This window comes from Sarcophilus harrisii, chromosome 2 (genome assembly GCF_902635505.1).
Source record: "Sarcophilus harrisii chromosome 2, mSarHar1.11, whole genome shotgun sequence".
NCBI classification, from domain to species: Eukaryota; Metazoa; Chordata; class Mammalia; order Dasyuromorphia; family Dasyuridae; genus Sarcophilus; species Sarcophilus harrisii.
The window spans coordinates 242,346,048-242,360,626 of NC_045427.1; the positions used below are offsets into that span (position 1 = coordinate 242,346,048).

Consider the following 14,579-nt stretch of genomic DNA (forward strand, 5'->3'; position numbering starts at 1 on the left):
CCCACTCTACCCCCTTAAAAGGTTGCCTTATTACTAACAGCATAAAATGTAAAAATAAGAGCTTTTCTCAAAAAAACATTTTTCGATGTTTCACTATATATTTGATTTGACATAATCCTCCATATATATATATATATATATATGGTACTATATTATGCACTGGGTTAAAATATAGGCTCCTTGCAGTTCAGGTTTCTTTGTTATGATTAAATGAGGGTATAGATGCATGTTTGTCAAATCTGCAAGCAATTAAAAAAAAAAGCTGAGCAGCACAATTAGCCCCTTAAATAATATGCTCTGTACCTGATATAATAAACTGAATTTGCTTGAATAAACAAAAGATCTTTTTTAAGGGGTTACTATGTGCCAATGGACTTGCTACATGCTATGGATACAAATAAAAGAATAAGATAATTCCTGCCCTCAAGAGTGTTTATAGTTAGATATAAATGATGGCCAGTAAAGTTTTGGGTTTTTTTGGGTTTTGTTTTGTTTTGTTTTGTCAGAAAAGTGACCTGGATAGTAAGTGAAGTTAAAGACAGTTGATTGGAAAACCTTTTTTCAGATTCAAGAAATAGAAAAGAGAAAGGGGGGGGGGGGAGATAATTTTTTCATCACTCAGACCACATTCCCTATCTCATTTAGGAAGATGGTCTTTGGTGGGTTTTTAGTTTTAGGTTTTTGGTTTTGTTTTTTGATTTTGTAACAGCATCTCTTATCCTGTGGTTAATTTGGTAATGAATTTTTCCAATTGAACTAAGTTGATCCTTAGGAGGCATAAGTTGCTAAATAGTTTTTCTTAGTTTGGCAGAATTTATTGGAGCTGATCCTCCACTGGATCTATGCCATAATGAAGTATTAAGAACAAAATTTTTGTAAAAGAAAATAACATTTCATAAGGTTAAACAAGATTGGATCCAAAGAAGAGATAGAAGTTACTTCTTCTACCTTCTTTGCAGGGGTAGCAAAATATGGGTGTGCTATACTTTCTCCAACATATTGGCTAATTTTAATGAATTGTTGGGGTTTTCTCTCTCTTTTATTTTTGGTTAAAAAGGATGCTTTCCTGAAAGGGAGAGTGTGTTGGGAAATGTAAGTGATTAAAGATAGATAAATAATTTTTATTTTTAACAATTTATTTTAGCTAAAGGTGAAGTCCTATATTATTTGTTTTGTTTGTTGTTGTTGTTTTAATTAACAGCATCTGTCTAAGATGAGAAAGGCATGGCTAAAAGTTTTCATGTGGAGAATGTCTGGAGGATTTAGTGGACCCTTATTATAATAATGTAAGTCAACAGTGTGATAAGGTTGATAAAAGAAGCCAATGCAATATTAGGCCATTTTAGTAAAGATTTAGGATTTAGAATGAAGGAGATGACAGACCCACTGTACACCACACTGTATTCTGTATACAGAATATTGCCTTTAGTTCTGGGCATCATGTCACAAAAAGATTTTTACAAATTAGAACATACCCAAAGGAGGACAGTCAGGATGATGAATGGATTGAAAATCATGACTTAAAGCATATTGTTAAGAAAAAAAAAATGAGGCTCTTCAACATAATAGATTATAGACTAAGGGTAGAGACATGATAACTGCCTTCACATATCTTAAGAGATTCCATTCTGCTTGGTCCAGAAAACAGAACTGAAAATAATGAATGGAAGCTGTGGAGAAGAAGATTTCACCATTTAAGGAATAATAATTATAACAACAGGGCATGTTTACTTGCTTTAAAGTTCACAAAGCACTTTGTGTACCTTTTAAAGCCTTTCAAAACCTGCCCTTCCTTTTTAGCTTCCTTTGAATTATCTTACTTCATTAGAATTAAATTTCCATGAGGTGAGGGATAATATTTCTTTTTCGCTTATATTTGTATTCCCAGCACTTAGCATGGGGTCTAGTACATAATAAGCACGTAGGGAATGTTCGTTGATTGCCTGACCCTGCACTCTACAATCCAGACAAATGGGCTTTCTCTCAGTTCCCCATTCTCAAAAGCATCTGTATGCCTTTGCACTGGCCATCTCTGATCCCTGGCTTGCACCTCCTTTTCACCTGTGATAAACTTCTTTCATCCTTCTAAATGCCATTTAGATACTCCCAATTCAAAACCTGTCCTGATCTCTCCCCACTAATAATACTATCTTATTCTAAATCACTACACTTAAACTTTCACTATCCGATATTAAACTTATTCTATTCACATGTATTCATATATGATATATATTCATATATGTATCTGATATTTCCTCTACAGTACATAAAGTTACTGAAGATAGAGATGATTTCATTCTTTGCTTAACACATAGTAAGGACTTAATAAATGCTTATTGATTTGGTTATCCCGTTTGACCATTTGTTAAAGGAAGGAAAAGGCTTCCCAACAAAAGTGTTCCTGGTGAGATCATCTCTGTGACACTTAAAACATAGATAATTTGGGAGATTTGTCTTTCAGAGAAGAACTTGTGGAACATTATAAACATCTGACATAGGCTTTAGACTCTATGGCTCCAGGGGGGAGAGAGGAAAGTGGGCAGGATCATGGAGAGACACAAATGTGTTAACTTATGCATGATTCTGCATGTTTAGAATGCTAAACCTACCTATGGACAGATGATTTTTTTTTAACATCATGGTTTTATACATTTTCTTAAATAAGCAATAAGATAGACCTCCCTACATTCGGTTCATTAATCTATAGCCAGCTGCTGTGGTCTGTATGGTATCTGTAGGTTCCAGGCCAGTTAACATATGCAGATAAAGGAACAGATAGCAGGTAAAGAAATAGGTGACTCAAAGGCCCAACGAAAATTCCTTGCCAAGTAGCACTACTTCAAATTAGATCCACCTGTTTCTACCCTCCAGCTGTCTCTGGGAAATGGTCTCACCCAATCAACCTAATTAGTTAGAATGAAGGGATTTTACAGACTACCTGCAAATGCTTCTGAGGCTTTGAAATTTAATCAGTCCAAAAGAGGAAACTTCTTGTGTGGACTTGAAGCTGTTTTTGAACCAAGGCTTAAAAACATTAACAGGAGAAAGTGCTCTGCCAAATTTCCCAAAAGGCTAAAATTAGGGCTGCCCTATATATTCACACTGTGAAAAAATAATGATACTTCTTTCTTGTTAAACCATATGGTTGCTGAAGGTCTCATCCACCTTGGTTACCATGCTAGTTCTTACTTTGGTTACAGATATTTTACAAACTGGAAAGCAAAACATCACAAGATAAATTAGCTCTAGATATAAATGTATTTTTTCCCTTGGAGGGGAAACTACATTGAAACTCACAAAGAAGCTTGCCCAGAGTGTTGTATTTAGACTTTTCCTACCTTAATTCGCTAAGACCATGCTCTATTTGCTGATCCACCATTGGGAATCTTTGAAATACTGTCAATCAATCATTAGTCAATAAGCATTTATTAAGCACCTACTAAGTGCCAGACACAATGCTAATTGTAGAGACAAAATGACCAACAAATAACTATAATGAACAAGAAGTTTGGTCCTAGAAAAGAGATTAGAAAATTTACCTCCCTCCATTCTTTTCAGAGGATGGGTGACTATGAGTATAAAATATTATATAAGTTTTAGACTCAGTTGATGTTTTAGTTGGTTTTGCTAATTTTTTCTCTTTTTTAAAATTCTCTTCCTCCTGCTGCTCTTCCCTTTCTTCCTTTCCTTTTTTTCTTTCTCCTTTACAAGGTAAAGCTCTTTAGGTAAGGAGGAGACAGAAATATTCAGAAGTGATAATGAAATGAAAATAACTCAATAAAATGTTGTGGTTTTTTTCCAAAAGAAACATTGTGGAGGCCACAAAAGATAACATAAGTCTAAAGAAAGCCAAATGTTCCAATCTTCAAAAAATGAGAGAATAATTGAGAAATTATAGACCAGTGAACTGAACTTTGATTCCTAGAAAAATTCTAGTATGTATTATTAAAGTGATAGTGTATATCTAAAAAGGAATCAATGATTACAAAAATTCAGGTTAACATTTTTTTCTCTGATGGGGTTATTTAAACTCAGAGATTCAGGGGAATACCATAGTTATAGTTTGCTGATTTTTTTGTTGTTGTTGTTAAACCATTTGACAAATCTTATTCCATCATTGTATAAAAGATTGGATAATAATCCAGATTATTAATTTTAATAATAAATTTAGGTGATAATAAAATTTAGGTGAATATGAAACTAGCTGAATGGCTGGATCCAAAGGAGATGGCAGTTCCACTACTTTCTATCTTGGTCCAATCATGTCTACATTGTTGATTAGAGAAATCAACATTGCATTACAGATCGCTGAATTCAGAATTAAGAAAGAAATTGGTTCTGATTCTGACTCATATTTACTAGCTCTGGAAAAGTAATTTTACTTCTCTGAACTTGTCACCCATCTCTAAAATGGGGATAATATGTACTTTGAATAATGATAAAGATCAACTGAGCTAGTTAATAATGTATGTGGTATATTACACTATGAAAGCTTTAAGGTGCTATAACAATGTGAATTATTGTTATTATGGCCAGGACATCTTAAGAACAATACAGCTAAGCTGTAGAGTGCCCAGAGGAAAGCAGTCAAAATAGTAATAGTACAGGTATTCCTGTTAATAGGGAGATGGAGTTGAAGGAAATGAATGTTTAACCCAGAAAAGGAGGAGTCTTATTGGGAAGAGATAGTCATCTTCAAATATCTGAGTGATTCATGTGTAGAAAAGGGATTGAATTTGTTCTTTGTGATACCTAAATAGAGCTAGGAGCAACAGGAGAAAGTTGCTAGAGGAGAGGAAAAAATTAACAATTTGCTGCCCCAATGTGGAATAGGCTGTTTGGGAGTCTAATAGGTTCTTTCTCATTAAGGAAAGGCTATTGATCACATTCAGTCATGTTGTAGGGAAGACTTCCTTTCAGTTGCAACTTAGACTATGACCTCTGAGGTCATTTGAAATTTGAAAGATTTGTCATTGTTTGTACTTAATTATCATATTGAGATTTTTCTCATATTTTTTATATTCATTTTTATCATATTGATTTCTTTTTCCTGTTTGCCTTAATCCCCTATCGAACGTAAGTTCCACAAGAGTTAAGACTTGTTTTTTTTTTTTAATCTTTATATTCCCAATGCCTACTTAAGTACCTGTAATAGTTATTAAATATGTATTTGAGTTGAATGGACCAGTTATAATAGGTAATATATAATAAAGATGCCTGAATCTTTACTGATTAAAAATATACATATATATGTACACTTAGATTCCTAAATCAATTAAAAAGTATTAAACATTATGGGTCACATACTGTGCTTGATCTTGGGAGTACTAAAATAATGATAGATGCTATGTAAGCTCCTAAGAAGACAGAAACTATCAGGGGAAATAACACATATGTATAAACATATTTAAGAATATAGAAGGTCATTTTATGGGGGATGCCCTAGCATATGTGGGAAAGTTACTCATGTACATTTTAAGCCTTGGAACTTGGAGGTTCCAAGACGTGGAATCAAGGAGAGGAGGGCATTGCAGAGCTCAGTGAGCAAAAGTGGAAGGTGAAATGATGATGCAGGAAGAACAGTAAGAAGGCTAATGTAGTGGACTCTAGTAAACCTAAAAAAATTGGTTAGAATATGAGTTTGCATTTGATTGTAAATATGAGAGGGAGCTATTAGAATTTTTTTAACAGGGCAGTGACATGATAAGGAAGAAGAGACTTGATGATAAGGAAATGAGTGAGAGTGAATGCATTTTCAGAACCCAGAAACCATATGAAAGGATTCTGGAAGGACTCAATGCCCTTTCTTGAAACAGCCTTGAAATGTATAACCAATAAACGTAAAATATGCATTGTCTCCTTTTACTGTGAAAGCAAATATGATTATGATTTCCTTCAAATTTCACTTTTTTCAATTCTATAATTTACTTGAAATATCCTATTGAAAATTAGGATCAGAGAATGTGGCCAGAAATTACCTTAAGAGATTATCTAGTTCAAAACATTTAGCTTAAGGGTGAAGAAAATGAGGAAAATGAGATGGGGTTTCCCCAGGGTCATAAAAAAGAGTAAAGAGCAGAGTCAGATTCAAAATCATGCTTTTTGACTCCAAACTTAAGCTTTTGGGTTTTAGCTTCCCCGCTAGACTAGAAACTCCACGAGGGCAAGGATCTTATCTAAACTTTGTCTCTCTGAGGACCTAGCACAATGTGGTTTATTCGTTTGATAGATATATTAAATGTTTAGAAATTTTCAGAAGGCAGTTACCATTACAGTTAGTATTTCATGTATTTATTAATTGCTTAAACATCTGCTTTAAAAAAAAAAAAAAAAAAAAAAAAAAAAGCTTCTATCGTGAATCTCCAAACATTATTGAACAATTTTTCTGTGATAAAGTAGAAAAGACGTGGTTCAGGGTCAGAGGAATTATGTCGAAATCCCATTCTGCTAATTATATTTCTCATGTGGCTTTGTATAAATTACTTCATACCTCTGGACCTCAGTTTCTTTATCTATCAAAGAGAGAGGAGGACTACATGACTGAACTCTAAATGCTTTAATCCTATCATGAGATAATTAGCTGATTATTCATTCTATAAAATTATTGCTAATATTAATAATTAATAAAATAATAATTAATAATAGGTAATATCACTTTAAGGTAAAAAAGCAATCAATATTTTTAAAAGCATGTTTAAGGCTACAATGGAGCTTTAACCCCAGCAATCTTATGAGGGATATATTATATTTATGTGGGTATGTTTATAACATACACCTTCAGTAATTATTGAATTTTCCCTGTGTTAAATATACATAAAGCAGGAAGAAATCTGCCATTCTCATATTGCTTATTAATTCCATGCGTCATCCTAAGATAAAGCTTTCCTCTTTTGGTATCTTTGTTTTTGAGTGGAAAAATAAGCATACAAGTGTAGCAATTGTCTTATGAAAGCTGAAGTCACAGGGGTGGAGTAAAAAGGGGAATTGGTAAGTAGAGGTGGGGCTGTGGAAAAATTTTCAGGAAGGTGGAATATTTTAGGCTCTCCCCATCAGGCTTGAATTTATTCATGAAGTTGTTTTTAGAAGACGTTGTTTGGATCCTTTTAACTGTGTGGAAATTCATTGCATATTAAGGCTGAGTCTGCATCTGCAGTAGTGATTTCCTTAGCACAGATAAGTCACTTTTATTAGTGAGTGAATTATTTGGGGCCTGTTAGTAAATTTTGGTTGTCCGTGTCTTTAAAAGCACAGAGTAGATGAACTGACCTGGCAGTTTGGCTGATTGACATAATTTGGCCAAAGATGACCACACATAGAATTCCAAACTATCTGCCTCTGTGATCTTGGGTTCTGTGATCTCTTGGATGCTTTGATATTTCAGAGACCTGTGATTTTCATCCATGAAGAAAATCCTTTCATCTTTTCAGATCTTTACACCTCCATACAAGGAGATAAGTTTTAAAGATATTAAGCAGAATTGGCTTATTGTGCTTTGCCCCCCTTCTTTATATCCTACTGTCTAGCCAAACTGACCTTGCTATTAATCACATGAAACATTCCATCTGTCGCCTCCTTCCCTTTTCTTGTAGGATCCTGCACATATCCCTCTCCCACTTTGCTCCATGCTCCCAATGTACCCTTTCTCACCTTCCTCCTGAATCTTTAACTCTCTTTAAAGCTCAAGTCCCACATGAGGGTTTTGCTGATACCTCTAGCTACTGGTATCTCACCACCTCTTACCCTATGACCAGCTGATCTTTTATTTATTTTGTGTAATTTTAATAGACTTAAACATATACATGTTGTTTTTTCAAAGAATATAGATTCCTTCATGCTAGAGATGGCCTTTTTTTTTTTTTTTTCTTAACTTTGTGTCTCCAGACCTAGCACAGTCCTGGGCCCACAGTGGATGCGTAATTGTTGATTGATGAACTATGGCCAGTTTCACTTCAACTTTTTATCCTTGGATAATATACATGCATAGTGTGTGATTAGACCTGTGGCTGAAGATCTTCCAGCTTAGAGTGGAGTAGGATTTGTTAGAGCTCTTGGCCTTTATGACCCTAGTAGCATCATCATGATGAGTCCCCATTTCATCATGATGAATCATCAGAAGGAGACTTTACTGGAAAATGATATTCAAGAGGTCCCAAAAGACTCCAGCCAAACACTGTTGTTTATGCAAATGGAAACTTTTTAAAGATCCATGCTCATTTCCAGGAGTAGGAGGATGTACCAACATCCTGCTGAAATTCTACCTTTTCATTAGGGAAATTGCTTCCATGTCCTTAGTGGCAGCACATTTTGTGCTTCACAGAGTGTTTGGTGTTTTCAAACTGATTGATAATGAAGAATCAAGAAGGTACTTTGTTCATTTTCTGTGATTCAGAACATATGGATTATTCTTCAGAAAATAAGCTGAAGGATTCCACGTATCAGCTAAATTCAAAAGATTTCTTTCCCTTGTTTCCTTTTTCCATCTCTCTTTTTGTTTCTATCCCAAAGGTAACAGAAACAACAGAGTTGATGAAATTTAAGGGCCAAGCAGGACTCCTCAGTTGGCTTAATGGTTTAGCCACCTATTATAGCATTTCAGCAAGAAGGGCCATTAGTTGGAGATTTAAGTTTCTCTTAGATAGGGGGGAATGACTGAAATATAGAGCCACACCCACTAATTCAATATTTTTATTACAGGATGAAGCACATTCAGAAATACACGGATCAGTTACTCAAAGCTTAAACCCTCCTCTTATCATCATCACCGTTCTTTGTTTTTTACTTGAAATTCTGGAAACCAAATAATTTTCAGACTATTGTGAACACTGAAAGCTAGATTCCCCTTGTTGATGGAAATGCCACAAAATCCAAGAGGAGAAAACACTTTGATTTCTACCCAGCCATTTGTTTTTTCTAGCGTATCCCCTTCAGTTGAGAATGGATTTGACATCAACTCCCCAGGCACAAAAGAGAGATGTCACACACCCTTGAGCAATGGCACTGTACTTTCAAATACTAACAGTCCCTTGGACTCCTGCATGCAACCCCTCTGCAATGTCACATCTGGTAAATCTAGCCCCTGTAGTGAAGAAGTCAAATATGTGTCTGCAGAGGGAGAAAACATTTCCTGCGGCTGGGGGGCTTTCGCCCCCGATTGTTTACAATTTTTCAACACGCCCAAAGGAATACTCTTTTTCCTCTGCATGGCTTCCTTTCTGCAGGGAATGACAGTGAATGGCTTCATCAACACCATCATTACCTCCATCGAACGTCGCTATGATCTCCACAGTTACCAGAGTGGGCTTATTGCCAGCTCCTATGACATAGCAGCTTGTGTCTGTCTGACCTTTGTCAGCTACTTTGGAGGCACGGGACACAAACCTCGGTGGCTTGGGTTGGGGGTACTGGTGATGGGGCTTGGCTCCTTTCTCTTTGCCTTGCCTCAGTTTACCACTGGTCATTATGAAGTGAACTTCTCAGAAGAGTTTGGAACGTGTGGCTCAAGTCAAAATGTGTCCTGTACGGAAGGTACCTCGAGTCTCTCCAACTACATGTTTGTCTTCATGCTTGGACAATTCCTTCACGGGATTGGTGCAACCCCACTGTACACTCTGGGAGTGACTTACCTTGATGAAAATGTCAAGTCAAACTATTCTCCAGTCTATATTGGTAAGTATAATAGCCTATTGATGCATTTTTTTCTTTTGGTTATTAAATATACATAGTGGTTATAAATATTGTCTCTCTTAGAATGGAAAATAAACTCTCCCAAATGGGATGCTATGACTGTGTGTGTGTGTGTGTGTGTGTGTGTGTGTGTGTTGAAGGGGATAGGTACAGTGAAATCTAAAATACAATTCTTTAGCTAAGATTTCCTATATAATAGGAAAAAAATGTAATTGGTTTGAAATAGGGTCCTATTCTTTTTTAGGTTTTTATATGGACAGGAAATCTGCATTGCATAGTGTAGAAGTCTTAACCATTTTGTGTCAGGAATGCTCTGGTACAATGTGGTGAAAACTTTAGACACCTTCTCAAAATGGTTTTAAATAAATAAAGGAAACTCTCAATATTGGTTGGAGGTGAGTGAATATAAAGATGTCATTATTTTATTTTTTTCTTTCAATAGTATTTTATTTTTCCAAATATACACAGATAGCTTTCAATATTGACCTTTGCGAAACCTTGTGTTCCAAATTTTTCTTCCTCTACTTTCCCCCCTCCCCAAGACAGCAAGCAATCCAATGTAGGTTATGCATGTGCAATTCTTCTAAACATATTTCCATATTCATCATGCTGCACAAAAATATTTAGGGAAAAAAAAACGTGAGAAAGGGGAAAAAAACCAAGCAAACAACCAAAGACGATATCAAAAAGGTGAAAATACTATGCTTTGGTTCACATTCCGTTTCCACAGTTCCCTCTCTGGATATGGATGGCACTTTCCATCACAAATCTCTTGTAATTACCTTGAATCATCTCATTTTTAGAAAGAGCCAAGTCCATCACAGTTGATCATCATATAATCTTGTTATTATGTACAATATTCTGCTCTCTTCACTTAGCCTCAGTTCATATAAGTCTTACCAAGACTTTTCTGAAATTAGCTGGCTCTTCAATAGTATTCTATGTAATTATTTTCTTATCCAGGATCATGAACCCCCTGAAATCTATTATGATACAGCAATTTGTGTCTGTTTGGCCTTTGTTAGCTACTTTGAGGCATGGGACACAAATCTAGTGGCTTGGGTGGTGGGTATTCGTAATGGACTTCTTGAGGGTTCATGGATCTCAGGTCAAGAACCAACAGCTTGGGATTCAAAAAGTTCTAGGTTCAAGTCCTTTCGTTGCCATATACTAGCTAAGAGATCATGGGTAAGTTACTGGGGCACTCTTGGAAATGTTCTAAAAGCATACATGGATATAGAGAGTTTTTATATTGGAAATTCTAGTGTTCTATTCTCTCTACCCAAGCAAATCAGAACTCTATGTATTTGAATCTGATTTATGAATAAATGGATATAAGGAACTCCCTTTAAAGAAACTCCCTCTACTACTGCAGGTTACTTTTAGAAGCTGTTTGGGTTTAATTGAGAAATAAAATTATTTGCCCATGGTCACACCACCTATATGTATATATCAAGGGAAGACTTGAACTCAGGTTGTCCTGCCTTTGAGTCTATCTCGCTCTCCATTGTGTTACACTTGCCTCTTATCTATAAATAAGTCTGTATGTATATGTGTAACATATATAAGAACAGCATGACATACATATGTATATACACATATACATATATGCAGATATGTTTGAGTAAGCTTGTATTGGTTCTTGAGAGACGATTATTAAATTTTCAATGTGAAGATTTATTTATGTCTCAGAAATTGATTAAAAAACTTTAAATCAGGATTTAATTTTTATCATTTTGTTGATTTCTAGACTTAAGAAAGTGATGGAGAAAATGTTAGAAATGCAAATTAAACTTTTAAATGTGGCAAACATGCTATTTTTTTGTCAACTATTCAGCATTTACTTGCACACTTGTGTATGTGTGCACATGTGTGTGTGTGTGTGTGTGTGTGTGTGTAATCATCTCTATTCATAGTTCCAATTGGAACTGGTTTGAATCTTCAATTGTTCAGTAATAAAGAGAATCAGCTACACCTAGAGAGAGAACTATGGGAAATGAGTATGGACTACAACATAGCATTTCCACTCTTTTTGTTATTGTTTGCTTGCATTTTTGTTTTCCTTCTCAGGTTTTTTTTTCTTTCTTTCTAGATCCGATTTCTCTTGTGCAGCAAGATAACTGTATAAATATGTATACATATAATTGTATTTAACATATACTTTAACATTTAACATGTATTGGACTATCTGCTATTTGGGGAGGAGGTTGGGGGGGAAGGAGGGGAAAAGTGGGAACAGAAGGTGTTGCAAGGGTCAATGTTGAAAAATTATCCATGCATATGTTTTATAAATAAAAAGCTATAATAATAATGAAAATAAGTCAGCTAAACAGTTCTCTCCCTTGCCCCCCAAAATACATAATTTGAAAAGAGCACATCATAGTCACTAGGACTAAACAAAGTTCAAAACGATCACCATTAAAGAAATAATGCAGAGAATGTGTTCCAAGTAACTTTATAATTTCATTTTTATTTAGAAAGTAGTGTCTCACTAGTAAATTTGAAAGAACTTTTGAAACTTCTTTCCAAAGAGTTAACTAGGGATGTTATTGGAATTTTTATTTTCAAACACAGCTGAATCCAACTTCAGATTAATTGAGTCTTTGATATGCCAGATACAGAAGAATCCCAATCTAGCATTTCTCTTAGATTTCCAGTTATACAATGCTCAACTGAGCAACTTAGATACATTCATTTCAGGAGGTGGGAAAGTGTCAGTAGAAAATTCATAATGCCATTCAGGAAAAATTGCAAAGTTAATTCATGAGACCAGAGACAAGTGTTATTGGTGAATTTTGGCCCTCCATCATTGACTTAAAGGATGTTAATTGGTCTCTTGTGATTTAATGACCCCTTTTGATTAGTGGGTATGTCTGTCTGTCCATCATCTGAGAGGTGATAAATAAACCTATTTCATCATTATGCTTCTATAAAACTATTTCTGGACCTAACACAGATCAGAAAAGTATTGAGATATTTATGATCCAGTTTTGCACTCAGAAGATCATAGATTAAGAGACAGAAGAGACCTTTGAAGTCATCTTATTTAACTCACTTCATTGTTGAGTTGAAGAAAATGAAACCTAAAGAAATTAAGTTACTTTCTTAGGATTATACAAGGAGTGTAATATAGAGCAAAATCTGGAGCTTAGATCATTAAATTCCAAATCCTGAATTGCACTATGCAACTCTTTTCCCAGAAAATGCTTACTAGAACAACATTGTCATGGGGAGAATATCCCAAATGAAGTTCAAATTTGATCTTTTTATATTATTGCCAATACCAAGAAAATATCTTTGGAAAATATACCCCCATAAAAAGCTTTCATAAAGCCTCAGAGACCATCTGACCTAACCTGTATCCAAATCAGAGTCTCCCCTTTCATATTCAACAAATTATCATCTAGACTTTGTTTGAAGACTTTAATTAAGTGGGGAGTCCACTAACTCTTGAAATATCTTTTGTTATTCACAAAACAAAGGGAAGGAAGGAAGGAAATAGCTGCAACAAGTGGATGATTTTGAGATCCCTTTCTACATCTAAAAATATATGATCCTGAGCCCAGGTCTCCCAACTCTCCATTCGATGACCTATCTCCTGCATCATATATGTCAACTCTTCCCTCATCCCTTCCTCCCAAAGCACTTCTAGTGGCTAAGTAAGAAAGAGACTGTACCTTAGACCTGTCAGAAATACGACATCCAGGATCTCAGTGGGGAACAATTTAACTTACTTTGTGATGACAAAGCAGATCTATCTAGTACAATCTAGAACCAGTGGTTTTCAAAGTATGGTCTAGAGAATCCTGGGGATCTCTGAAACCCTTTTAGAGGGTCTACAAATTCAAAAATAGTTTTGATTTCCAATATGGTAAATGTCTATAAATATAACCCAGAAAAACAAAAACGCTTTGGAGAGATCCTCAATAATTTTTAATAGGATAAAGATACTGAAAACAAAAGTTTGAGAACCACTAATCTAGACAATTTGGTAAGGAAAATATGTGGCCCTCAATTACAGTGATCTGTTTTGTTTGTTTGTTAACAGCAATTTTCTATACAGCTGCAATTCTTGGCCCTGCGGCAGGTTACCTGACTGGAGGTGCACTGCTGAACATTTACACTGAAATTGACAGACCGTAAGTAGACATAAATTATTTTGTTCTGTTTGGGCTCAAAGATATATTTTACTAATTATGTGGAAGGATCCTTTTTTTTTGGGGGGGGGGATTGTACCTGTTATTTCTTTGGTATAAAGAACTCAGTGGGAAACTCCCTCTGCCAATGAAAATTGGTATTTTCCTTGTAACTAATAGTCTTAGAAACTGGCTAGGGATGCTTCCAAAGTTAGGTGGTTTGCCCTGGATTATGTAAACAGTATGTGTCAGAGGAGGGAGAATTTGAACCCAGATGCTCTTGTTTACAAGGCTAGATCTTTTCCCACATCATGGTGATTCTAATGGGAAAAAAACAAAAAACAAAACACATGATAGCTCATTATATGTGGCACCAGATTTACTTGCATACTTTTGTTGAAGGTGATTTCCAATCCTAATTCTGATCACATGGAGAGTATCTGTAATAACTCTGACAAATACTCCACAGGAAACTTGGAATCATAGGACCACAGAGTCCCATAGAAGGGCCTTCAAAAGTCACCTTGTTTAGGTCCTCCCAAAGCAGTTCTACAACCAGGGATGAAGGGATGCATCTTGCACATGAGATAGGCCCATCTAGTTCTCTCCCCACAAAGAGTGGAAGCATGGTACAGTGGCAAGAATTAAAAGACCTAAATTTTAATCCTTGCCCTACCACTTGATATCCTTGTGGTCTTGAGCAAAATTCATCGTTTTAATTATTAGTATTTATAATATTAATCCTCTCAACTGCTATTA

The 14,579-nt window shown here is 35.3% G+C and overlaps 1 protein-coding gene across 4 annotated transcripts in view; it reads left to right on the forward strand.

Moving 5' to 3' along the window:
* SLCO4A1 (solute carrier organic anion transporter family member 4A1) overlaps positions 1-14,579 on the forward strand; it is a 73,153-nt gene that overhangs the window by 24,919 nt on the left and 33,655 nt on the right. For all 4 annotated transcript variants that reach the window (XM_031951729.1, XM_023494465.2, XM_031951732.1 and 1 more), the window contains 2 exons: positions 8,695-9,666; positions 13,733-13,823. In XM_031951729.1, coding sequence (XP_031807589.1) covers positions 8,847-9,666; positions 13,733-13,823 — 911 coding nt within the window. In that variant the 5' untranslated portion in view covers positions 8,695-8,846. The remainder of the gene's footprint in view (positions 1-8,694; positions 9,667-13,732; positions 13,824-14,579) is intronic.